Here is a 25,658-nt window from a genome sequence, read left to right as displayed (position 1 = left end):
GAAATTGAGTTTAATAGATTGTTAAAAATAAGGCTATGATGCTGTTTTAGCAAACATTGACCAGGAGGAACCACGTCCAGAGAAGCCCGGTGCAACGGGTAAATCTGACCAGTCTCTGAAGTATTACAGATGAACATACAGTGAGCACACATACACCACAAATTTCCAAAATCAAACACACACGGACAAATGTGTCTTGCGTTCAAACTCCTACACATACTGTACACACAAACACATGGATAGACATCCACCCCACCCAAAACGGTGGCAATAAACTGATTTAGCTGAAAACATAGCAGTGTCCTTTTTAAAAAAAACAAACATGCATAGCTTAGTACATGAATGTGTTGTTCTAAAACCATCAAGTTATTGTTTGCACACTTTGATTTCATGGTTTATCAAAAATGTCCCACATGATTACATTAATTTCCTTTATTTGACCATTATTAACAATCACGTAAACTCATTGGACTATTTTGTTTACAATAGCCTCCCAATTTATTTTGCTCATGTAGAAAGTTACATTCTGAACCCAGAGAGGCTCGTTAACTAAGGAAATAAATACTGGAATGGCAAAAACAAAATAGAAATCACTATTTTGAAATGGATTGAAGACCAATCTTGGCCCAACTTGTCAGATATAAAAACAAATTAAAACACCTGCTTAATGTTGGTATCCTGCTATCTGTTACAGTCATCATCAAAATACTTCATAAAAGTGTCTCACACATGAATTCAAAACACAAAATAACCAAGAAAATGACAATAATTGGCTTCCAGGCCTCAACATGTATTTGTAACAACAAAAGAAGGAATGATGAAGCAATCAGGAGAAACTCCCTTTAGTGCATAACCATTAGTAGGTGCCACACAAAAATTATATTTTTAGTCAGATTCCCTTATTCAAGCTTATTTCCCAAAAAGGACAACGCCCTGAATATACACATGTATACCCTCAAATTATTAGACTGACAGGACGTTTTATGTCGGAAAAGATGAAAATAATGAAATAGTCAGTTTCACGGTGCGTCTTCTTTCGTCCTTTGGTTACTGGGGTGACACATCGCTACAGATATTTGTACATTTTGTTCCCTTCATACGGTGAGCACACAGTATTGTAGTGTACATTGGGTGTTCTTCCAAACCTCAAGCGACTAACATCTAACATTTTAAAGTGCCAATGAGCTGAAGCAAACAGGAAGCACCAATCTGGTGGCACAGGCAGATTTTCTTCACACGACAGTCGACGGTTTAGCTTCAAAACGTCCGTGCAGACACACACACACACACACACACACACACACACACACACACACACTTGGACGAGGATACGGGTGTTCCCCACGCAGGCTAATGCTAACCTGAAGTACAGTAGGCCGGTTCTTCTGATTAGTAGCAGGACCCAAACTGCTTGGACATTTATTCATGTCATAAAACATAAACCTGTGGCAAACAGGGCTCAGTGTCATTCAATATTAATGAAACCCCTCAAAGTGTTTTATCCTATAACTTTTGCTGAATAAAAGCACATTTAATAAACCACTGGTACGTGCAAGCAGCTTTTCTAATAATCAGACCGTACAGTAGAGTAGTTAGCCTCTGTCAACACGCTCAATAAATTTAACCTTTTGGAATTTTGTATACATTTTGACTTGTAGGTAACATATTTTGACACCCAGCCCTAATGGTTAATATAATAAAAATGCTCAGTGAATGCATACACACACCTGATGTTCACACATACATACACGTGGTTTACAAATGTAAAAGTCTTATGTGTGTCATATAAAATATACTTCTGCTCCTTTTCAATGACTGCCAAACTGCTTTAAGCGCTTTTCCCTTTTATCTTTCACATCTCTTTAACATTTGGGAGACCGACTTCCATTCTTTACCTGATCAAACTATGCCCACAACTTCAGTTGAGTTAACTAGGCCTTTTTCTAGTGCGCACCGGCTCTCCAACATGCAACCCAGCAGAAGGGAACACTTGGACGGATTCTTAAAGTTAACATAAACTTCACCTAATTCAAATTCATAAAGAATAAACTGTACAAAACATGGACTAAAAATAATTGGTTTTCTTTTACAAAGTAGTCAACTACTCAGGCATTAAGAACAATCAATAATATCAAATAAAAAATGTTGAGAAGGACATGCAGGGGTTTGGTGGGCGGCCCTGGCGTTGACACAACAGTCTGATTAGTTTTTTTCAATCATGGGAGGCTGTGACCTGCCAGACAATGAGGTGGCTCTGCTCGGCCTTGGTAGGTGGGGACTGCTGGCTGGCTGTTGGCTCTGATAAACCGTCCGACTCACCGCCTTCATCACCTGAGGAGGAGGACGATGAGTCAAACAAACAGTATACCAGGTGGGTCACAGGGACGACATTGGGCCTTTGAACCAGCTTTAAAAAAGGTCCAGTGTGGAGGGATTGGCTGCATCTACTCCAGATTGCAACCAACTTAAACTTCTCCGTGTGCTAAGCCTGTAAGAGAACGACGGTGGCCCAGGCGAAAACGTGACTGTTTGTCAATTGTACCAATAGATCCTGAATGCTACACATTGGCCCTTTAAGAGAGACTGTACAGTAAACAGCTGCATTACTTTTATGTGGATTCAAATGCAGTCTTTTGTATTTTACATTTCACTAAGGGGAAAATAGAAAGCTACTCGTTGGCTCCACCGAAGTCAATGCACTTTGAACTACATCTGTGTTTCGTCAGTGGTGTGACATACTCACCCATTCGGAAGTCAATGTAGCCTTCGCCTCCACTCATGACCAGGTATGTTTTAGGCTCAGAGGCTGCCGTGTCAGAGGATTCAGATGGAGGGTCATCAGAGCCTGAATCTGCACTGCCTGGAGGGGGCATCGCCTGACCTGTGACAAAAAAGGCCCAAAAAAGCTGTAATCAGGAAACAATTGCTATTTTTATTGTGCATAATAAAGATGCATAGATGCTCAGAGCAACTAACACCATAATCAATTCATCTGCAGATTATTTTCTTGGTTAATTGTTTAGTCTATGAAAAGTCTTTTTGTGCTTTTTTGCTTTAAAAATGACTGAAACAGTTGATCAATTATCAAAATATTTGCTGATTAGTTTAAATCTATTTAAATAATAAGTTAATTACTAACATACAGTAATTTGACCCAAACATATGGCTGGCAATTTCAATGTTTTAATAGTTATTCATTTTGCAGCACTTGTCACTATTTCTGCCCTTTTTTCAACACTTACCTGGCACTGTGACAAAAAACTTGACAGCATCTCGATGTCCATGGAAACACAGCTGGGCGTGGGCCATGGAGCAGTACGGCACAAAGCTGCCTTGCATGGCACAGTCTGAACCGTCATCACCGTAAACCCGTACAGCACTGCCGGGCCGATTTGGCACTATTCCCGTTGTCTTGTTGGCTGCAGAGTAAGAAAAAAAATGTGTAAAAGCTACCGATGTCGCATGGTGCATATTATCTAGGTTTTGCACAAGAAGGTCAGCGGTGGGTGAAGGCGGCTTCGCAAAAGACAAAAGGTGAGGTCTGGGGTGAAACAATCGAATCTCAGTCTCTGACAAAAGGCTGAAAAGTCATCAGTGTTAACGGCTCACTGAAGCACACACACACACACACACACACACACACACACACACACACACACACACACACACACACACACACACACACACACACACACACACACACACACACACACACACACACACACACACACACACTGACAGCAGAGCCGTCTGTGGGTTCATGTCTGTTTGATCTCATTGTTTTTAAAAACATAAATAAAGTGAGACATCCAAGCAAAAAGAGAGGCTGTTGGAGAGAAGCTAGAGGTTGAACACTACAAGAAGAGCAAACAGAAATAAAAGGAGAGTGAACTGCACAGAAGAGGAAAAGATGAAAAGGAAGAATATAGAGCATACATGATAAAAAAAAAGGTTGTTATATTACACAAGCAGTGTCGTGTGCGTTACAAGGTGACTGTAAGACCTGTATCCATGGCAACCCGGTTATATTTTATTCAACAAGTATCTCCTGAGTGGTAACGACGACGTGAGAGAAATATCTAACACACAGATACACAGTGAGGAGAGATGCATGGCAGCCTTGACTTAAAGGCAGGTTAAAAAGGTTCGGTTAAACGTATGCCAAAGTGAGCTTTTGTCTTAAATAAATAGTTTTGGGAAATTCGCTTATTTATTTTTTTTGTTAAGAGCTTGATGATTGATTCCACTTTCATCCCTGTACGGTAAACATGAAGATACCACCAGCAGCCAGTTAGGTTAACACAAAGGAAACAGATAGTTTCTGTCCACAGACAGCAACATCCACCTACTGACGCCTCTAAAGCTCACAGATTGTATCCGTTTAACGTTTATGCTGTGCTATAGCCTTATGAAAACAAATGTTCAGGAGTCTGTTGTATGTGGTAAACCTGAGGTGTGTGATACCTTCAGAGAGCGGGATGGAGATGATGACCCCGTTTCCTGTCCCAACCCAGAGTCGGCTGCAGGACACCACCAGAGCTGTGATTCTCACAAAGGAGAAGCCCAGTTTACCCGTACCTGCATCACACACACAGAACACACACTTGTTGACCGTTTCAAAAAAAAAAAAACATGGTCTGGTGAGATAAAAGTCAGAGAAGAGAGAAATGACTAGTTGGTATGCGTACCCAACATCTTGCTGACGTAGGGCTCGATGTCCACGTCCTGGAGGTGCTGGTAGGTGTGGGCGTGAAACAAGCGTAGAGTTGAATCCAGCCGGATGGACACCCAGATACCGTCTCCAACCCAGGCCAGCTGCCGCACTTGACTCTCCCGGCGAGGATGAGCGTCAAACAACTTCTGCTCAGACATGAGAGAACGAGATGATGGTTGGTTTAGACGTTAGAATATTATAGAAAAATATTATAGAAACGTTAAATGTAGGATTTTCAGATGTTACCATAAGACAGGTTATGCAATATTTTGCTGGTTTGGAAAACATTTATTAATTATAATCACAGCTGTACCTCTATCCTCATGGCCTTCGGCTGGATGACATAGATCTTGTTTCTGTAACCGCACCACACCTTGTCATGGACTACTGTCATACAGCGGATAGAGTGGTGAGGCCGGCCCAGATCCAACAGGTGATAGTTGGTTAAATCCCACTGACCGTCTGCATGGGAGAAACAAAAAATGCAAGATAATCTAGGATCTTTGTAGATTGGCATCCAACAGTATAAACACTATACAAAATATTCAACATCTTCTAATATTCTGAGCTTCCTAGTAAATTGATTTGATTTACAAACATACAAAATATGGTCAAAATAACAGTGACAGTGCGGTGGATTTAGATTCATACCAAAAACTGAAATGTTCTGAATTCTGCACGTCTAAACCACAAGGTGTCTTACCACAATGAGCGCTAACCCAGACTCACCAATGCTTCTGTGAAAAATTGCTAATGTCCCATCAGCCAAAGCTACCAGGACTCTCCCTTTAACGTGCCTGTAACACATAAACACGCTCTTTTTACACATGTTTTCCTGTAGGTATAAATCAGAATTTGAGGTACAACTGACTTTGTACTCACACTATGCTGAGGATGGAGTCTTTCAGCTTGATGGCGTGAAGACACTTCCTCCATCGAGCCACAGACGAGTGCACATAAAGACTTGAGAGGGAGAGACAGAGAGATGAAGAAATGTTGATCAGAGTGCAGCGCTGGCTTATGAGGAGTGGATTTCAAACTACACGAGAAAAATAGAGCTGGTGAAAGTATAACTAAGTATAATATGCTGACAATAAAAGAACCACCATTGGATTAAAACAGACTTGATCTTCAGTGATGCAATAAACACATTATAGGTGTTGAGTGCGTGCCAGCCCTTATATGTTGCTGCTGCCCTCTAGTGGCTGTTGTCCTGCTCACCATCCATTCTGAGCTCCCAGCCACATGGTGGGAAGAGCGCTGCTCATCCTCAGGACTTCCCCATCTGATGGGTCCGAGTCTTCTGGGAAGGAAGTCTCGCCATCATGTCCGCAGCCCCTGCATCACAGAAGGTAGAAAATTCAAATTGTTCTAATGCAATAACTGTAACACTTGTGACAAGTTCAGACTTCTTTAAATACCATGTATATATCAATGTTGCCAGGGTTGTTCTTAACATTTCCTATATAAGCTAAATATCCTCTCCTTGTTTAATTAATATCCAATGTCTAACAGGGGAGGAAACACTATAGTATACTTGTGTCTTATGTATAATAGTTGATAGTAGTATAAGAGTAGTATACATCATAAACTACTGTAGCTAATTTAGTTTTTTGACGTGTTTTTGCTGTAGAATCATGAAAGACAAAGCAAAAGGGGAGTTTTAGCCTCTTTCTAATAAATGGGGGACTTTTGCATCGGGCAGAACATTACTTTTGTACTAATCCAAAAAATAATCATAGCGATTTGCAATTTGAAAAACCTTTCATAAGAAAAGCGATCCTACCTCTGCACATATTAGTAACTACTAAAACCAAACAATTACAGAAGAGATAATCTAGAACATCATTGCTCACCTCTGTGCGTGAGCAGAAGGGGAGTCAGTGGGTCCCACCCCCAGTGGGTCGGTGAACACATGCTCCGTGTAGATTCCTGGCTGGTTTGGATCCGCTCCCTGGTCCTCCTCTCCTTCTTCGCCCACGCCAGCGGTAGCCTCCGTTGCTTCCGTTGCCTCTTCCGCCGTGGGAACGTTGTCTTCTGCTGGACTGGTCTCTCTGGACAGCTCAACTGTGGGCATTGAGGATCACAGGGTTGATCAGAGGGTAAATGAGTGATACGGGAAGGTTTGGGTGGATAACCTGTATGACAAAGATGAAGCCTCCTGGTGGAGTTGTAGCTGTTGGCCACCGTTGTGTTTGATGCTAGCAGTACAACAAATAACGACATACTCTATTAAAGCATTTTTGTCAGTAGAAATCTACTGCACCTGAGCTAGAGATGCCACTGTGCTCAGGCGGCTGATCGGTGACACCTGCAATGGCTGTCTGGGGAATGGCGGTGGTCCCCTCTGCTGCCATGGGCCCATCGCTGCCCGTTGAGCCCACGCTGGCCACACTGCCGGCCAGTGACACCCCGTCACCTTGGCCAGCCTCCGGGTCTTGTGGTACCTCTTCGCCTGCCGAATAATCGGTCTCCAACACACCTGTTAAAAGACAACACACATGAAAGAAAAAGAAAATAAATGATGCAGTCATGGATGAGGAGGACAAAGAAAACCACTCATCCATCCCACACAAACAACCAATGTGACCACTCAGCCTACCTGGCACGCTGGCAATGCAGACGACGTGGGTGTTGCAGGCGTAGAAGCTGTCGAGTAAGTCAGAGGGCTGAATGGCGTCCAGCACCATAACCTTGGTGGAGGAGTGGGTGCTGGTGCACACCCACACCCTACTGGACATCTCATCCTGAAGGACCAGCTCCTTCTCCTGCTCCCCTTTCTCCTGATCCTTACGGGGGGGGGGAACTAAATCAGCCAACAGCCTCGACAGAATCTAAACCATAGTTTAAAGAACTCTCTGAACTCACTGGCTTTACGAGGAGCAACACCTCTTCCTTAAATATCTTACGCTTACCTTACTCTCTTGCTCCAACTGGTCCAGACTACTCTGAGAACCCTTCGTCTGTTTCATGAGCTCTGGTAATGTCTTTCCGCCAGATAGGTTGACCTCTGCAGCACACCACAGCTGGGGAACAGAGAGAGAAGACATTATAAATATCAGATTTTCTTTAGTATTAAAAAACACAGTACGCTGCTTATATCCAAGTGTCATCTAGGTATTGGCTTATGTACCTTCATAGAAGCATCTTTCTGATCCAGAGGTCTCAAGTATACCGGTACAGGTAGGTTCATTTTGTTCTCCACTTGTTCACCATTTGCCACCTGTCGGGGCATCACCGGCACATACAAAGGAAACATGCTATTACAACAGATTCTCACCCAAATTTAGACAAAAAGGCAACATAGTCAACACAGCTTGAAGTCTCTGTAACATTCTGCACACGGTTACCATCTGCAGTAGTGATATGGTCTCCAGAAAATGTCTTTGAGCTGTGAACGTTTTTCAGAAGGCTGATTCCAATTTGAATCAAATCTTACAGATACTAGGTTGAAATTAACCCTTTGTTTCTTTTGTCTGTTTTGTAGACAGAATAGCTCTCATATGTTTCATTGTAGATTATGTCGGGGGTCTTCAAGCTGTGAAGCCAGAGGGGAGAATATTCAAATACTCACAATTTACATCATACACATGTTTTTAGATTCGGCATGACTCACACTTCCTGATATCAAGAGTTATGAGTCACTTCCTGATATGAAAGGGTGGTTTATATTTAGGGGGGTTGCAGGAACATGGACAGAGAGCTTATAAAGGCCCAGCAGAAATAAATGTCAGCTGTGCTCATGAGTAAATTACACTGTACATAAACATTTACAATGTTCATTTTCGTGTCACTGGTACCGTGACATAATCGCATGGTCAAAACTGACAGTCTTGATCATTATCAAATGAAAAAAAGCCATATTCTCTCTTACTTGAGTCCTATTCTAACCTTAATTCCCTACCTTGTATTTGCTGGGCAGGCTCCAGCCGTGTGCAGTGACTCGTCCATCCTCCTTCTGCATGTGGGCCTTGACCTGTCTGTACTGGGCTCTCTTCTGCTCTTTACGCGATGGCGAGCTGCACAGGTCCTTTCTACAAGACGTGCAAAGAGAGAGAAATGTCATCAGATTACTGCGAGCCATTCGGTGAAAATAATATTCCTACAAATATTTTTGGAATGAGTCGTGATGGAAATCAAACCCAAATGGCTTGAACTGCTTTAGAAAAAAAATCTCTGATGATAAAAATGCAATAATTAAGGGTTTGTGGTTTGTGTCAACATGTTCCCCTTGATCAAATACACCAAACTCACAGTCATTGACTCTGTTACTCACTCTTCATTAAGGAAGTCAAACGTCTTTGACTTCTCTGTTGGGAACTGGGAGAAGGTGCTGCTCCTCTTCACCATGCTGCCCGGGGCGTTGTATTTCATGTTGGACTGGGACTCCACCTTCTTTATAGCCGGGGAACTGGAGGAGGAGCTAAACAGTCTGCTGAAGCTGCAGGTGGCAAAGTTACAGAAAGCCAAGAGGGAAACAGAGCAGACAGGAGAGCAGGGAAAAAGCAAGGTAGGGAGTCACCAACCAACCAGACAACCAAGGGCACCAACATTTACTGAACAGTGACGCAGAGCATGCTGGGAGTCGTGAATAGCTGAGCAGTTCCTATCACATTCGACTGTGAATGGGCATTGAACGTCAATCCTTTTTAAGCACTAACCACACCGTGTCTTTAGCACCAAGTATCAACACTATCTTAAGTGTCAAGTGAGATAATTTTATACTTAAGTATAATCCAACCATTTTGAATGTGTAGGAAAAAGTCTGAATAAAAAGATAAAAACATCACAGTTCTAAAAAAAGCTAGAAAATAATATTGATGTCTAATTGATGTTCAAATCATCGTTTCCATATTAACTAAACAATGTAGAAAACATTCCATTAAATACATAAACACATTTCATCCAAATCATAGCAGACTGAACGTGAATGACTGAAACCTGAATGTGTCTCCAGTGATTTATGTGCGACTATTTGTGCTGAACACGTGAGGTTTTACCTTACAGCTTAACATTTTCAGTCAATATTTCTAGAGGTCTACTCAAATTACCCAGATTAAACAAGGAGAACACATCTGCTAAATCTGTTAAAAATCCCTTAAAATACAAAAATAAAGCCTACCGATCTGACGGTACGACCTGACTTAAGACAGACGTGTACATGTATTTAGGCTGCAGGGGGAACTCTGTCGCTCTTAAGCTCCCTATGAGCAGACAGAGTCGGAAAACATCAACCAACGCACACAGCAGGCAGGAGACAGAAAAGCCCGGGGGCACAAGGAGAGTCATGTCTGAGCAGTTTGTGATAACGACAACTGATGCACTGCTCGGAGAGAAAACATTATGGATAAAGACACATCAAAGTTGAATCCATTTGTAATGGAGGAGCAGTTCTGTGTCAATGGAGGGAAAAAAAGAGAGGTTTGACTGGAGGAATGTTTATTAAACCATCTTTACCCAATGCTGCCAATTCAATTGCACATCCCGAGAAAAGAGAAGAAAATGTATTTGGAAAGTTGAGAGAAAATGTCACAGCAGTTGACCTCTATAGGCTGTCAAAATGAATGCCCTGACAAAGATAGTTAAAGGAAAAAAAAGTACATTTGAGAGGACTTACAACTGCCAGATGCTGGATTTCTTTTTTTCTGCGAGTGTTGGATTTTCTCTCGAGGCCCTAAAGAAGAGGACAAGATGATATCACGTTACCCGTTGACAGCTTGAAGACACACGGTTTGAGGACGTCCAACCGTCTTTCACATTAAAAGGATGAAATCTGTTACGTTTTTTGGCTGATATGTCGTTATTGTAATCATCCGTTTTGTGTGTGAAACACTAATACTGAAAAATGTTGCATTAGTCTTGTCTACAGCAGCAACACCATCTAACTTCATCAATTCATAAGAAATAAAATACCCAATGTTCCATGTTCATTGTGTCCTTTTGATCAGAGATGTTTTCACTGGTGTTGAAGATTAATGACTTCAGCTGATAAGAAAACAGCCGACATCATTCTCACAAGTGGACACTGGCATTAAGTTTAAGTGATGAATATTAATTAGGATTTAGAGAGACTTTAACACCGCCTGGTGAAATGAAATACTCCAACAGTTACCTTAATATAAACAAAAACTGGTTATGCGCAAGTGTTGATTTGCAGCCAGGTGTTCGGTACCTGATCATCTCCGTCCACCGCACAGCTTCCTGTAGCTCCATCAGTCTCTCTTTGTACTGGTTCCTTTCCATCAGCACTCGGGCCATTTCCACTCTGGTGAAGCGCTTCCTCTGCGCTGTAGGTACATCACTCTGGGGTAGCACACAAGTAAACCCACACATGACCACACAGAAATACAGCCACATCAAACATACTGTTTGTGTATATATATATTATACACACAAGAGGTCTGCAGCTTCGGACATTGTTGTAAAAGTGAAGAATACTCACATCTTCTTCCTCTTTAGTTTTGTGTTTCACTTCCTCCATCTCCAGTCGCACTCTGGAAAAGACCATTTATTACACTCGCAAAGATATAAAATGTAATTAAATCAAAGCATGTCGCTGTGTTCTGTTGTCATTCTATCATTATTACAACAAGCACAGTAGTTAACCTACTTTTTGAGCTCCTCCTCTATCTCTTTGTTCTTGTCCTCCAGCTTGGTCTTGGCCTGCAGCACAGCCTCCATCTCTCCCTCTAACATCTCCTTCTCACAGGTCAACTCGTCCACCTTCAATATCAAGTCTTTGTTCACCACGTTCAGAGCATTCCTGGACAGGCGGGAACGAGGGCATTTTAGTACACTTGTAAGATACTGCCGGCACATTTTAACAGGGAGATTACGAAGGTATCACATATCAAAGTCAAGACACAAAAACACATTTAATGATGTACTTACTTTGTCTCAAGCAGCTGTGAATTCTCCTGAATGAGATTTTCAACTTCCCGGCCCATTCCTTAACAGAGTTGATGATGAAAGAGTTTTATTACATAAAAAACAGTTTGACAACCAGCTAAAGCAGTGAACACACAAGCACTACAGATTAAGATATAGCACTTTAAATAAGTCTTACTTAAAATACAACAAGGCACTACAAAGGATGTGAAATATCTCCTCGTGAGATATTTAGCACTGTACGTTACACACACACGGTACAAGAAACTACCACAAACACACAAGCCCACAGCACATGTCACATGACTGACAGGAGAAGGATGGATAGAGTGGATGGGGTCTTACCAATCAAACTAAGGTCTGAGAAAACCATGCAATCCAAGTCAGGCGGAAAGAACAGGGAAGAGAGAGAGAGAGAGAGAGAGAGAAATGCGGATATAGTTTGAGACAGTGGAATGATCAAAGTGATGAAGGAGCCAGAGCTAAACCTGTAGCTGTTGACTACACAAGCAGAAGATGCTGTTGGGTCTCTAAAGCTAGTTGATAAAAACAATTGCAGCAGTACAGAGAAGGAAAAACAGGAAAATACAAGGGCCAGAAAAGGAATTCAAGCTGTAAAAGGAAAACAGTTAGGCCAACAAAGGAAGCATTGAACTCCATCATCCATGCACCAAAGTAGTCAAAAGTAGGCAGCTTAAAAGATGTAAACTGTGCATTCCTGAACCAACTGTATGTCTACTGTTATTAAACATAATGAAGAAAAAGCTGTGAGCGGTAACGATGGCGGATATGTCAGAAAGTGACTAATGAGCATAGGTCAAGGATGTTTACAGAGTAATGTTTAGCTAAGGAAAGGTTTGAGGTCATACACACCAGAGTACTCCACTGGGATTATGGACAAAAGCCAGAGGATGAGATACGGGAGAGAGAGAGGTGATGTTAACATGGGTAGACGGCTAACACTGTGTATCACAGCTGGACCAAAGCAAGTGGTGTAGCATTGCAGCAAACAGCAGCTGTCGGACTTACAATGAGTTTAAAACAAGTACGATCAAGTAGAGCAAGAGCTGCTAGCAGAGCAGAGCAGTAGAGAGCCATTAAAACAGCTTTATGGGATTTTTTTTAAGAAATATGGGTTACCATGCATTTCATTTGGCTGATACGACAAGATTAACAATTTTAGTTGATCACATTGAGAAATTACGGAAGCCCTGAGAGAAGTCTGATCTAAATGGTTTTCTTCCCTGTGAGTTTGACTGAAGGTAAAAAATGTTTTGCGAGAAAAATCTTTTTAAGTTTCTTAATCATGGGAACAGTTGAAAAAAAAAGGTTTTGCTCGGATAATTTTCTACGTTACTTTTTGTTTCACCTGTGAATGCCTAAAGAAAGACATGACAATAAGTTAACATAACTTGCTAACACACAATATTTAGCTTTTAGTCCGACAGTATTTAGAACATCAGGGTAGTGGTGCAGTTCAGCCTCTTGTGGCTGAAATTAGTTTTACAACAATAAACACCCACTAAACCCTTTGTTTTCACCGGTTTTCGCAGATGAAAAAAATATTTGGAAAAAAAATCGTGGCAAAATATATTTCTTCCTACCCGTTTCACAAATGGAAAAATTAAAGTAACTTAGAAAGATTATCCTTAAACTTTCCCCCTTTTCTTAACTCATAAACACAGAAGAGAAAACTATTTAGATCAGACTTAGAAAAGGGATAACAAGAATTAGTTTTTTCACTGAGACTCTCAAAGAGTCTTATTTTCAATATCAGGACACCTTGAAGTAACTTATCATGTGTACGAGTATACCATGGCCACTTACAAAAAAACTAAATGATGGGCTAACTAATTATTGTCATCTATTTCTTAAATGTTTAAGTATCTTAAGCATCATAGCTTAGGCTGCCTGTAGTTTAAACTGAGGGAACCATACGGACTAAATCTAAATTAAATTGTAGAAAGTATTACTTATTATATTTTGTTTATTTTCTCAAAATCAGCTATCATAAAATCTGTATCCCTGTATCATTTTTAGATAACCTTGCCATAGGAAGCTTCATTCTGGAATTAAAACTAACTAATCATATTGTACCTCTGAAAAGGAGGTATCTTTTATTAATAAATAGTCACGATGTCCACCAGGTAGAAACACTGAGGGACGCTAACAATAAGAATAGCTTCTATAACTAATGATAAGTGGATATTGTTGGCTGATTTCTTCACGGCCATACGTTGCAATCTGCGTTTTTTTAGGATAGAGGGCCTAAGTCCATTGGCCATGTTTCCCCCCTGACTCTTATGTATCTACCTTGTACATTTAATTGAATTTAATAGACACCTGTGAGCAAATTACAAACAAGTATTTTCCATGACCATGGTATAACTGTCACCAATAACATTTACATGCCTAATCTTCACACAACATGCAACTCATTATAAACTCTTACACAACAACTCATTACGTTCTGTGAATACTCAAGTACCAGAGAAGGACAGTACGGTTTATTCACTTAAACAACTATTGAGTCAATTCAATGAATAAAGACATTTCATACCGACTATTCCAACACAATCCAGATGAAATGTATTCAGAGTATCTGACAGGATTGCTGCTGCCTTACTCCAGTTCAGTGCTGCATTGTTCCAACGAAGATAAGGTTTTTACTCACCCAGCAGGTCGGCCCCGTCATCCACATCCCCTATGATCCCAGTGCCTGCAGAAGACAGCTCTTCAAACAGAGACTCTGTGTTTCGGTCAAATGCCAAGTTCTCAATGCCTTTAGTAGGAGTACTAGAAGAAGAACAAGAACAGGAGGTGATGCTACGCTACCTGGTGAAACATTGTTTAAAACTGACCTGACAGCATGTTGTTGTTTTTTTACTACCTGCCGGGTTTGTATCCAATGGCATCCATGTCCAGCTCAGGGGTGGTCTCAATGATGTCCTGCACATCTGAACTCTCCTCATTTTCAGGCAAACCTGCATTTGACACAGCACATGCCAAAATACCAAAGAGAAAGTGAGTCAAAATCTAAAAACTAGGATGTTTTCAGAATGAAGAAATAAAACCTCTACAGCACAAACACCGTATGCCAAACCCTTCATATACTGTGTATAACAAAGAAAGGAAATGCATGAAGGCCTTTAAGACAGATGACTAATGAATGGGATTCAGTGACTTGTGCAGTTTCATGATGTTTGACCCTACCCACTGATATGGACCTGGTCCCCGGTGCAGCCTGCACCTGCGTGCTCTTACTGTTCCCATCTCCCTTCACCGCGTCTGTGGTGGACATTGGCGAGGCCGACTTGGAGCCGGTGAAGTCCGACAGCTCCTCCTGTAATGAAAAGAAGCTTAAGTACAGCGATATTACAGATAGCTATTCAAAGACAGGGGGCAAAATGAAACTTTACAAAAATGAGATAAAACAAGACATACAGAACACATTTGGACCACAAAGATAACAACACAGTTTACGATCTAACAGGTTAACATGGTTGGACAGATTGAAAGAAATAATCACAAACTAGAAAGGGTTGGAGGTTTACTACATATACTACACACTACACATGTAGAATAACAAAACGTAAGTCCAATTTCTCTCAGCTCTTACATTTTGTAGAGCAAGAGCACCGTGATTAACTCTAAGTGAAAATCTACCTCTAAATCCCTTAAATACAATAATTTGAAATACTAAGCTACTGAGTAGCTTCTTTTCCATGATATTGGAGCTCATTAAAACATCAGGAAATCTAACAGAAATACTATGAATCAACACAAAAAAAGACAGAACCGTGAAACACTAAACTACGTTGCAGATGAACTGAGGAAAGTTTTCCAATCAGATGCAGAGAAATAACATGAGCAACACAGAGGTAGGACACAAACACAGACGAGTAACACAGAGCCACACGACATCAACTGAAATTAAACATGGCCACAATGGGAGCTGCCATTCTACCTCCAGTACACAACACAACATAAACCCACACGATATTCAAAAACTAAGAAACTGCACAGAGACTGAACGTATAAACCGACTGCACGTTAGAACGTATGACACAAATACAGAATTAAAAGACACTATTCGTATGTGTGATGCTACGTTATTGTACAATGAGTGATGAAAAATGTTAGTTCTGTTGAAGATCTGCTGCATGAATGAACAAATTCACAAAGAAGCATGTGAAATATAAAAGTCATGCATATTAATGGTAAAGAATAATAGAGACCAGATGCAACCACGCTGTTATTGATTTTGAAAGGTTAATAATTTAAATAATTAACCAGTTCCATTCGCGACACAGCTGATTGTTGTGTGCACTTGAGATTTTTAAAAAAAGACCCCAAACAATGAAGCCCTCACACAGGACATGGTTGCATGTAGCATGATCTAGCGCAGGTGGTCTGTGAAGTGAGGGTCTATAAATGCACAAAGTGAGAGGCGACGCGTTTGAAATGATGAAACAGCATAGTGGGGGGAGACTACTGAAGCCCACACACACGCAAACACAAACAGTGTGCTGTCCACAGCCAATGCAGGCGTGCTGCTGGCACTTCCGCCAGCCGCCACTCATCCAACTACCTTGCAGTCATCTGCCAGTGATTTCCCCCAAGTAGAGTCCTGCGCACTCTTACCCTCCCTTGCCTTTGGGGGGTCGACAAAGTCCAACTGCTTGGGGGGGGGGAGAGTAAGAATGAAGCTCACATTTGCAGAAGCAGTTCATATGAAATGCATACGCAACAAAGTGTGCATGTCTGTAATGTGAATGGATCAGTACTATCTTATGACAGTGTCTGTAGATGTGTGTGTCTGTGTGTGCACATGTGGCTAGCTCAAACTAGCTAGTTTAGCAATAGATTCATCTTTAATCAAGATAATTTAATTTATAATTTTTCTTAATCATTTTCTGTCCATAATGTACCCATTAAATCTGTGTTACAATAGTGACTGGTAGTAACATTTGTAGGATTGAAACAAGTAGTTAATGCAACTATTTAGATATTCGGTTTATAGTTCATTTTTCAAGTAAAACTCGCCAGTTCATTCGCTGCTTTTCTTTATCTTCTGTGACTGTTGGTCACACAAAACAAGCTATCTGCTGACGACATCTTGTCAGAAATTGTGGTGGGTCATTTTCACAATTTTCTGACAGATATCAGTAGTTGCTGTCCGACCAAATTGTTTCTTTAGTTTAACCAACGGCCAAGATACCTTCAAGTTGTACTCGGACTGATACGAACTGCAGGAATCCAAGCTGTTAATGTGTCAGAAGTACGTTACACATACAAGGAATTTGGCTTGGTATTTGGTGCATAACAATAAACAACAGATTTGTCGGACAGACAGACAATTTTTTACAAAGGTATCAATACTGATGCAGCTGAACCAGAGATATAGTCTTTTATCCCACACCAACATATTACCTACAATGCAACTGGACTGTCGGCAGTTCGGCCAGAGATTCTGCTAATGTTGCCCCGAGCAGCTAACCTGCAGCAGAGATGCTAACTCTACACCCTTTTTGTCATTTTAAAATGTGTAGACTTAAGCCCCTTTAACTGCTTTCTAAAGGTCCCGTTTAATTAAACAAAATAGAATTATGCCAGCTTCAAAGACAATGTGATGCTCTTATTGTGGATGGAGGCCTGGCATAGGGCATATGCACCTCATTAACCTGTCGTTCCTCTTCATTTGAGGCACTCCCGTAAATAAATACGAGGTCTCTGTTTAAGTCTAAGAGCCTGTCTGCATATCAAAGCCACTCATGTTCAAAAGGGTATGGCTCAACAATAACCATCCTGTAGCACTGATTGCATAAGGACTAATCACATTCCAGCTAGTCTTTCTCTCCCTCAGTGACTGGCTGCGAGCCATACAGCGGCATCACTCCCATCGTGCATCACGCCACAGAGCTGATGTCCCAGTTTTAACAAAGATGCAGCAGTGGGATGAATTAACATTGTCACCCTCCAGGTCCTAACTGCCACAGACACAGACATAACCCACACACAAAAACATTTTGAGTACCACTCACTGTGTTTTACGGATAAAAACAGCTAAATTTCATCCGAGTGACTATAACCATAATAACGTCTATGTTAGAAGAATGACTTGTGAATCTTAAATCAGTTTAACAGGAATTGAAATCACTAAAAATACACGTCATACAATAAAGCTCTGGATTATAATTTGCACCTGCATCAATAGAAACGTCTATCTTTTCTGAATACGAGTATTCATAGATGTATCTCGTCTTGACTGCTGCACCAGGAGAACAGACACGTTTGCATATTCATCAATGGCTACAGAGGAGGATGTCTGAAAACAGAGATGGCCTTGTCAGACGCCTACTAAAATACGCCTTGGCACGCCCGAGCCTCATCAAAGGTTCCCTATTTTTAAAATGGATCCAAAGCCAAACCTCCTCCATCTTCCAGCACTGGCAGGAAACACTCAAAAGGGATTAAAACGATCAGATCATTCTCCATTTGTATGCATTTTGTTTTGTCTATGCTTTGTATACGGTTGACACTCATTTTGATCAAACAGCTGAAAAGATGAAAGCACACTTAATCTTCAGGTACCACATAATCTGAATCAGGTTGGGGAAAGAAATGACCATTTAAGATCATCATAATTCAGAGTGGAAAATCAGAGTTTACCATGTCTTCAGGTCGTCTTTTTGCATTTTCGTGTCGGTCATTCAAAGATTATTTGTGTGTCTATTGGAATAAGTCATTATTTTCCACCTACTGTGATTAAAGCTCACACGAAGGAGCCATTCCACACGCCTACCTTGAGGCTAGTGTTGGACCGCGCTGGGTCAGTGAATCTCCAGCCCTCTGTGCCCGGTGTCTCTGCCCTGGCCTGGGAGTCGGGGATTAGCAGAGACGCTCCACTGGGTGATGGGAAGATCCCCAAAGAAAGAGGCCGCTCTCTCCTGGATGGAAAAAAGAAAGCTACTTGACCGAAATTTCTCCCATTTGTCCGGGACATTGAAATCTGCCAGGACGACACGTAGACCGGCACCAATTCTTTTCTAACAGAAACCCTGGTCTTGATGACGGGAATGATTGCAAGTTATCAGCTGCCATTCTCTGCTATCCATCCAATACGCCGTGAACGCAGCATTAATACAAACTTAACGCAACTGTTGTGGTCTTACCTGATTCGACCGGCCGCGCTCGACTCTGAAGTCTCACTTATCTGCTGCATTTTTATCCTTTCCACATGCTCCATGTAGTTATGGATCATCTGCAGAAGTCAAACCAAAGAGCAAGAGGAAACTAGTCATCAATGTGGTTACTGATAACAACTTGACAATAGTTCCTTCCTCATCCTCTCTCTCCCCCTTACCTCTGAGTGTCGCTGATGGAGGGAGTTGTATTCTCTCTTGAGCTCCAACTCACGTTCTTCTAACCTGCCGACTGAAACGGAATACAACACCGCTCAGATACAGGAAGTTAATTTACACGACATAAGACAAGGATAATGCTTTGTCTATGAACTATTTGCAAAATGAAAAAAAATGAAAAAAACATGTTATATCTTGTTTGTATAAAAACTGTGTAAAAATTGTTCACAAATATGTTCCAGACTGTTTCTTGCCCGGGCCCAGTAACTTCCTGGAGAATACCGGTTGCAACTGCTCAGAGCCACAGTTGAGCACAAAACACCCCAAATCGTCGTTTTCACACTGTGATTAAACATACGAGATATGACGTTTATACATGTAATGAGCTTTAGAGTTGCCGGTTCCCCCCTTACCCAGAGGGGGGTAATCTCACTGAAACGGGTTTCAATGTTGGGCTGATTTATGAAATGACAACAACACCTAATCCCCTACTAGCGCGTCAGGTCTATCCTAAGCCGCACAGAGAGCTCCTGCCACAGACGGATATACACTATAAATTACAGCAGCTAAAGCTTCTGCATGTCGTATGATGATGTCCTTGTATTTGTGTGTATTCTGGCATTACCGGGGGATGGAGACATGTAATGCAGGGAAGTGCGAATGGCTATACAGAAAATAATCAGAGGGGCGATAGCTGAGGAGTAATCCCTCCTGTGTGCTCGTATTAGTGCTGTCCAAGGTTGGCAAATCACTGTGCGGCTGAGCATTAAGCCAATGATATTGATTGAATTAATAATTAATTTACCCTAAAAAGCTGTTTAACATCATTAACACCAACACAAAAAAGACATTTTTTTCTATAACACAGACAACACTAAAGAAATGCCAACAGTGTGATTTCCCTGATCTATGTGGGAGCTGCGTAATAAACCTTTAAAGTCATAAATCTGGTGAGACATGTGCCGATGTATAAGTCTTCATCATCACATTGTTGGATGCCTTTTGCTTGATGAGGATATAAAAAAATATATATTTTTAAGGAGCGTTGCATATCTCACAATCACTGGATGTCTGATCTGACGGTAAAAATAAAAATGAGCTTCAAATGTCCCTAAAAACAAAACAAAACTGATTCATTATTCGTCTCTTCAGTGCCAAGCAAGGGGAAAATAAAGCCAAGACCAAAGCAGGAGAATGGCTTAGAGAAATCTGAGCTAAGCTGTCATTGCCCATCATCTGCTGTGGACTCTGTCCTAGATGACTCGGGACACAATGAGCTCAGGTGCTGCAACATACAGTCATGAATGAATGATTTACTGTTCACTGGGAGTGGCCACGGGTTGATTGAACCCACTGAATAGCTGCGTGGAGCGAGTACACTCAAGGATCTCCACTTTCCCCAAATTCGGGAAATACTTGGTGATGTAAAAATAAATCAAGTTACATTTCATTTTCAAGAATAAACTAAACATTGAGCCACTTATGTTTGCCTTGTTGATGTTTCTGCTGAACGTTAAGATACAAAAGAAATTCATATTGGCATTTTCTCACAGACCAGTCATAGTGTGAATCCACTTTTTCCAACCAGACCGAATGTGAGAGCCAATCGCTCTGCCTCCATTCCGTAATCCACCAATGAGATGGGCGGTAATGCACTGCCGCATTACGAGGACGTGAATAACAGAAATCCTATAATCCCATTACTGTTAGTTACCCCAGCAAAGAGGGAGGAAGAGAGTGTGAGTCAGTGTGTGTGTGTGTGTGTGCAGAGAGAGGAAGTAGGCATAACAAACCATGAGAGAGACATCAAACAAGTGAGGAAGATTATATGAAGAGAGACGGCAAAAGCAGAGGAGAATAAGGAAACGCCTTGTACATGGGAACAGACGGATAAGTAAAAGATCATACTACTGGGTCACAACTGATTTTTCATCTCAATGAATGGATGTCGCCCCGTGACCCAATGGAGAACAGTGATTGTGAGAAGAGTGACATTCATAATATCTCATTCGTGCTTACTCTGGTCTGCGTAGTTCTTGATCTTGAGTTCCAGTTGCCGCGAATGGGACTCCTTTCTGTCCACATGGTTCTGCAGGTCCTTCTTATCCTGTTCATGCGTGTCCTCAAACTCAATGAACTTCTGCTCAGGAACGCAGAACAAACAGAACAAACAGAAACACAGAGCGTGGTCAGATTCATCCCAAATCCATCAAAACTCATTGTAGTCTGACGCAGGTTAAAGGGATAATCAGGTTTCTTTTTGTCATTTATTAACATATTAGTGAAAAAGATAAGAGCTTGAGCTAAATAGTGTGTATTATTAATGTGACTAAAGTAATCAAAACCTGAAACCATTAAGGCATTAGCAACTTTTCCAACATATAAGTTAGTATGAGATTAATAACGTATTTGGTATTTTACACAGCTCAACCAATTAGATTCATCAAAGATCAGCAAATTATTTAATGTTTCAATTATTTTTCAGGCAAAATAGTTGAAAATATGCCAAACATTCTCTGGTTACAGCTTCTCAATGAGAGGATGAACTGTTGGTCGGACACAACAAGACATCTGAAAGTCTGGGAAGCCCCCCCCCCCCCCCCCGACTACATTTCATAGAAACATTTGATGAATTAAAACATATCAACAGATTGATCAATAATGAAAATAATCTATGAATAATAGTTGTAGCTCTATACACAGTGCATTACATAATAGCACAGACGACATGTGTGACGGCGTAACTTTCCAGAACATGTACCATGATGGCGTGGATGTAAACAAAAGAAAGACTAAATCAGATTTTGACTTAAGGGTTCATTCGGAAATTCCCGTTCCTCCCAGTTTCCTTCTAGGCGGACCTCTGAGCGCGTGTCAGCGTCCACATCCTGTCCAGCGGAGCAAGCCAAGGCCCTAATGTGGCTGCCCTTCCTCTTCCTCTGGATGCATGAGTCCTACTGCAGCTTGACGTACAAAGACATGTCACAGCCTGCTCGGCAGCCTGATATTTTTGCGCTATATGGTTGAAAAACTAAACTAAATGAGAAATGATCTCCAGATTAAATTCATCTTATTTGTATGTAGCACTCAGGTTTGCCCAATTCATATGTTCAACAAATGTGCAAAAAAAATGTGCTCAAATACATAATTAAGTAATGTAGAGCTGAAGTGCAAGACATCTCAACAGCAGCCACCCTATGGTCATACTTTATTGCAGGTATTTACATATAAGAAAATGTATAAATGAGGCAAAGTGATGAAGATGATAACTGGTAATGTGTGCAGATTGATGGTCCGGATACGTGTGAGAGAAAAAAGCAGCAGTCATGCAGGTTTGGAACCAATGAGAAGCTGTGAATTAGTTTTAATGATCTGAACAGCTGGCTAGATTCCTCAGACTTAATCAAAATCAATGTAATGTCGGTCATCAATATAAGTAATTTGCACTGTTTAATTTCATGTCTTTGTCTCCAAATTACATCGGAGGTCGGAGGAAACAGGGTTGCAATAATAACAGAGCAGGGAGGATGAGGATACCATCTATTTTGTGTCTGTGTGAAATCTTGATCATGATTTAAAAAGCAATCGATGGCCAAGCAAGCAAAAGGTCTAAAAACCAAAATCTAGTTCCTCTGGAAGAAGAAAGGTGACTTCACTTCTAAACCCAGGCACTACAAAAAAAGGGGGAAAGGAAGCAAAAACGCAAGCTGGTGGAAGTTCCCTTTCTGCTTGTGTGTGACAAAGGATCACATGACCTGGAAGTTATACCATGCCTCTCCATCAGACTCAGCGTATCGCTGCTCACTACTCCTCAGGGGAGGGGACAAGCTTCTCTTCCTTTCCAGGACAATCCCGTACACACATTTACTGTACAGTTGACATGATGTGTTACTGTAACAGTGAAGGATACAGGAGTATTGTCAGTGTGCAGCGTTTGTGTGTGTGTGTGAGTGTTTATGTGTGCCTGGCTGTCACACCGCTTCACTGTCAATGTGTGTGCAGAGGGGTCTACGTGTCCACAGTGTACTGGGGCCAGTGTCCCTGCTGTCCCGAGGCCCCGAGTCAAAAAATGCAAGCTGGGACAGACGGTCTGAGTCTCATCACGTTTCCCTTCAATTCAAAAGCTCAGGGCCAGGAGGCAGGCTCACACATTTAAACCACACACATCTTAGGCAATATCCCAGACAATACACAAGATCCCTGAGACATGCCTGCACACACACACACACACACACACACACACACATCAGGGGGTCATGTTTGTTGGCAGTGTCTGATCAACGAGTGACAGCTTTTCACCCATTTAGTTGCTTAATCAAACTGTGTGTAGCAGCAAATGCTGACTTGATTTCATATTTGTTCATTTAAAGGACAACTCCACAGATTTTACAAATCAAAGTCAGTTTACATCACGCGGAGTTACTCGTCCTCAAATCATCTCAGCCTAATTTATGACAGAAAGACTTGTTATCAACTGAGAGTTTGAGTTACCAGTGACAAATGCTATCAAGTACTGGCATTACTAGGAACGAGCATTGTTTTGCACGTAAAGGCTAATTTCTTGCGTGCGTTGCACAGGGGTAAAGGTAGTGGAGGACCCTAAATACAGTAATATGAGCATCATAAGGTATAATTTGGGTAAAGCTGTGGTTGGATGCTTGTAGTGAGTCCTATCACAGTACAAGCACATGTGTAATCCTCCTGACTGCTTGTCTGTCTCCATCCTCTTATCCCTGTGGGGTTGTTTTAAACTTATGTTATGGTGATGCCCCAAAACGCTGAGTCACATCACCTGCTGTTTACTCCGTCAGGGTCTCACAGGGCTCAGACAGTGACTTCGCTATCTGATGCAATAGGTGAGCTGATGGCTGTAGATGGATTTGACAGAGAAAGATGCTTATATGGAAGCAGTGGGTCAGAAGTCCCATCCTTGGATTACAGTGTCACTGACCATCCTTCTGTGACACACAGCGACTACAAAGAGAGGGCCAATTCAGCCTGACGTTAGCCATGACACTGCCTTGTTTACATCCCCAACGAGCTCCGTGGCAGGACGGGCAGGATGCTGCCCCGGCCACGTGCACAGGTTAAGTCATCGCAAAAGGGATGCTGGGAGGGCAAAACACCTGAAGCAGCCCTCGTTCCTCCTCACGAGGATGCCCGGCGACCATCCCGTTTTTTTGTTGTTTTTTTTACGCCAGGTCCATTCCACTCACCTCTTCTGCATGTTTCCTCAGCGCTTTCTCCCGCTCGTACTGGGTGATGAGCTGCTCGTTGTCCTCCTTCAGCAGCTCCAGCTCCACTTCGTGCTCCTGGTTCTCCGCGAACACCGAGTCCAGGTTCTCCAGCACCGCCACGACCAGCGGCATCAGCTCCTTCACCACGTCCTCGTCGTATTTACCGATGAGCCTCTCGAACTCGCGGTAGATGGAGTTGGCCAGGCCCGATACCCGCTCAGACATCATCGCTGATGTCCCCGGGTCGTCCTGGTACACAACTCCGTCTTCCAGCTCCATTTTATAGTCCTCTCTCCCCCCCTTTCAGCAAACGGGACCGATGTGGGTTGTTCCGCGTTACCCCGCCACTGTGAACACCGCTATCGGCTTAATTGCATGCAGCGTTTCATCAAATAAGCGTAACGGTACACATTGAGGACATTACACGGCCGTACGACTGCGATGCGAGAGAGGCTACGTGGATGTCTTCCTCTTTTTTCCACTCACTTGTCCCATGTTGCCTTCAAATGCTTTTCCAAAGCTTGTACTTCATAGTTTCACTGGAATACCGAAATCACAGTCCGAAGACCCTCGAGCACAGAAATATATCTTTGATCTTGTGGCTATAAAAATCATATTGATTAGAACCGTATTATAGTAGTGTGGCACCGAAATATTTGTTTGGGTCCTACACCAACATATTAGAGAGGAAACTACACCAGAAAGTATAATTTGTTATATTGATCTATGTATTAATAATTTTAGTAAATTTAACAATTGCATTATATCTGCTGAGAAAAGAATCACGAGCCCTCCTGTCCTATTGGTCATTTTGTTTGTTTTCATCGGGGTGTAGTTGTAATTTCAACATTTCCGACGGTACGTGAAGCCACCATCACAACAGCTGAGTTGTTGACCAGATCACGTGATGACGTCACATCGCGCTAACAACGTAAGATGATTTGACGTAGAAGACGTAGAAAGAGAAGAAATTACGTCAATCATATTCTGAAAGAGATTCTGTAAAGAAATGACACGAGAACATCAAAAGGTGTTCACACTTGTCAGTATAAATATACAAATATAAATTATATAAATACAAATATATGAGTATCTCCTTTTAACACTCCAGACTCAGATGGGACTCCTTTACACTGAATCTTAATAGAGCTTTTGTAGTGACCCCACTGCTTATCAAAAAAGTCACCACGGTTGCTGATTGTTTGTTTAGGCGCGTGCCATAAATAACGAAGTCCAGTTTCCAATATAAGCATTTTACTTCTCAAATAAACAGAGGATAACCACTTTCTCTGTCATAATCCATTTCCTCTACATAGATAGACCAAATAAATCATAACATTTACAATTTTTACATTTGTTTGCTCCTGCTTACTCAGCAACACCTGTTTCAAGTGACCCTCCTGATTATATTCAACTGTGGCCTAATTGACAGCGGCACTACTCCCCCAAGTGGTG

The 25,658-nt window shown here is 41.7% G+C and overlaps 1 protein-coding gene across 1 annotated transcript; it reads right to left on the bottom strand.

Annotated features, from left to right (window-relative positions):
* Positions 1 to 24,631, bottom strand: spag9a (sperm associated antigen 9a). Its single transcript, XM_079177212.1, has 29 exons — positions 24,183 to 24,631; positions 20,986 to 21,106; positions 18,969 to 19,039; positions 18,778 to 18,866; positions 18,408 to 18,552; positions 14,816 to 14,945; positions 14,493 to 14,586; positions 14,277 to 14,398; positions 11,606 to 11,663; positions 11,325 to 11,477; positions 11,157 to 11,208; positions 10,887 to 11,017; positions 10,332 to 10,388; positions 8,991 to 9,155; positions 8,619 to 8,748; positions 7,848 to 7,937; positions 7,630 to 7,740; positions 7,317 to 7,503; positions 6,981 to 7,196; positions 6,571 to 6,781; positions 5,936 to 6,052; positions 5,597 to 5,677; positions 5,444 to 5,511; positions 5,028 to 5,176; positions 4,689 to 4,860; positions 4,465 to 4,578; positions 3,243 to 3,419; positions 2,744 to 2,881; positions 1 to 2,331 (listed from the first exon to the last, which is right to left on the bottom strand). Exons 1-29 carry the CDS (start codon positions 24,480 to 24,482, stop codon positions 2,213 to 2,215), a joined length of 3,768 nt encoding a protein of 1,255 aa, XP_079033338.1. The 5' UTR covers positions 24,483 to 24,631; the 3' UTR covers positions 1 to 2,212.
* Between the last annotated feature and the right edge of the window lie 1,027 nt (positions 24,632 to 25,658).

This window comes from Pholis gunnellus, assembly GCF_910591455.1.
Source record: "Pholis gunnellus genome assembly, chromosome: 17".
NCBI lineage: Eukaryota > Metazoa > Chordata > Actinopteri > Perciformes > Pholidae > Pholis > Pholis gunnellus.
This window is presented reverse-complemented; position numbering and strand designations above follow the sequence as displayed.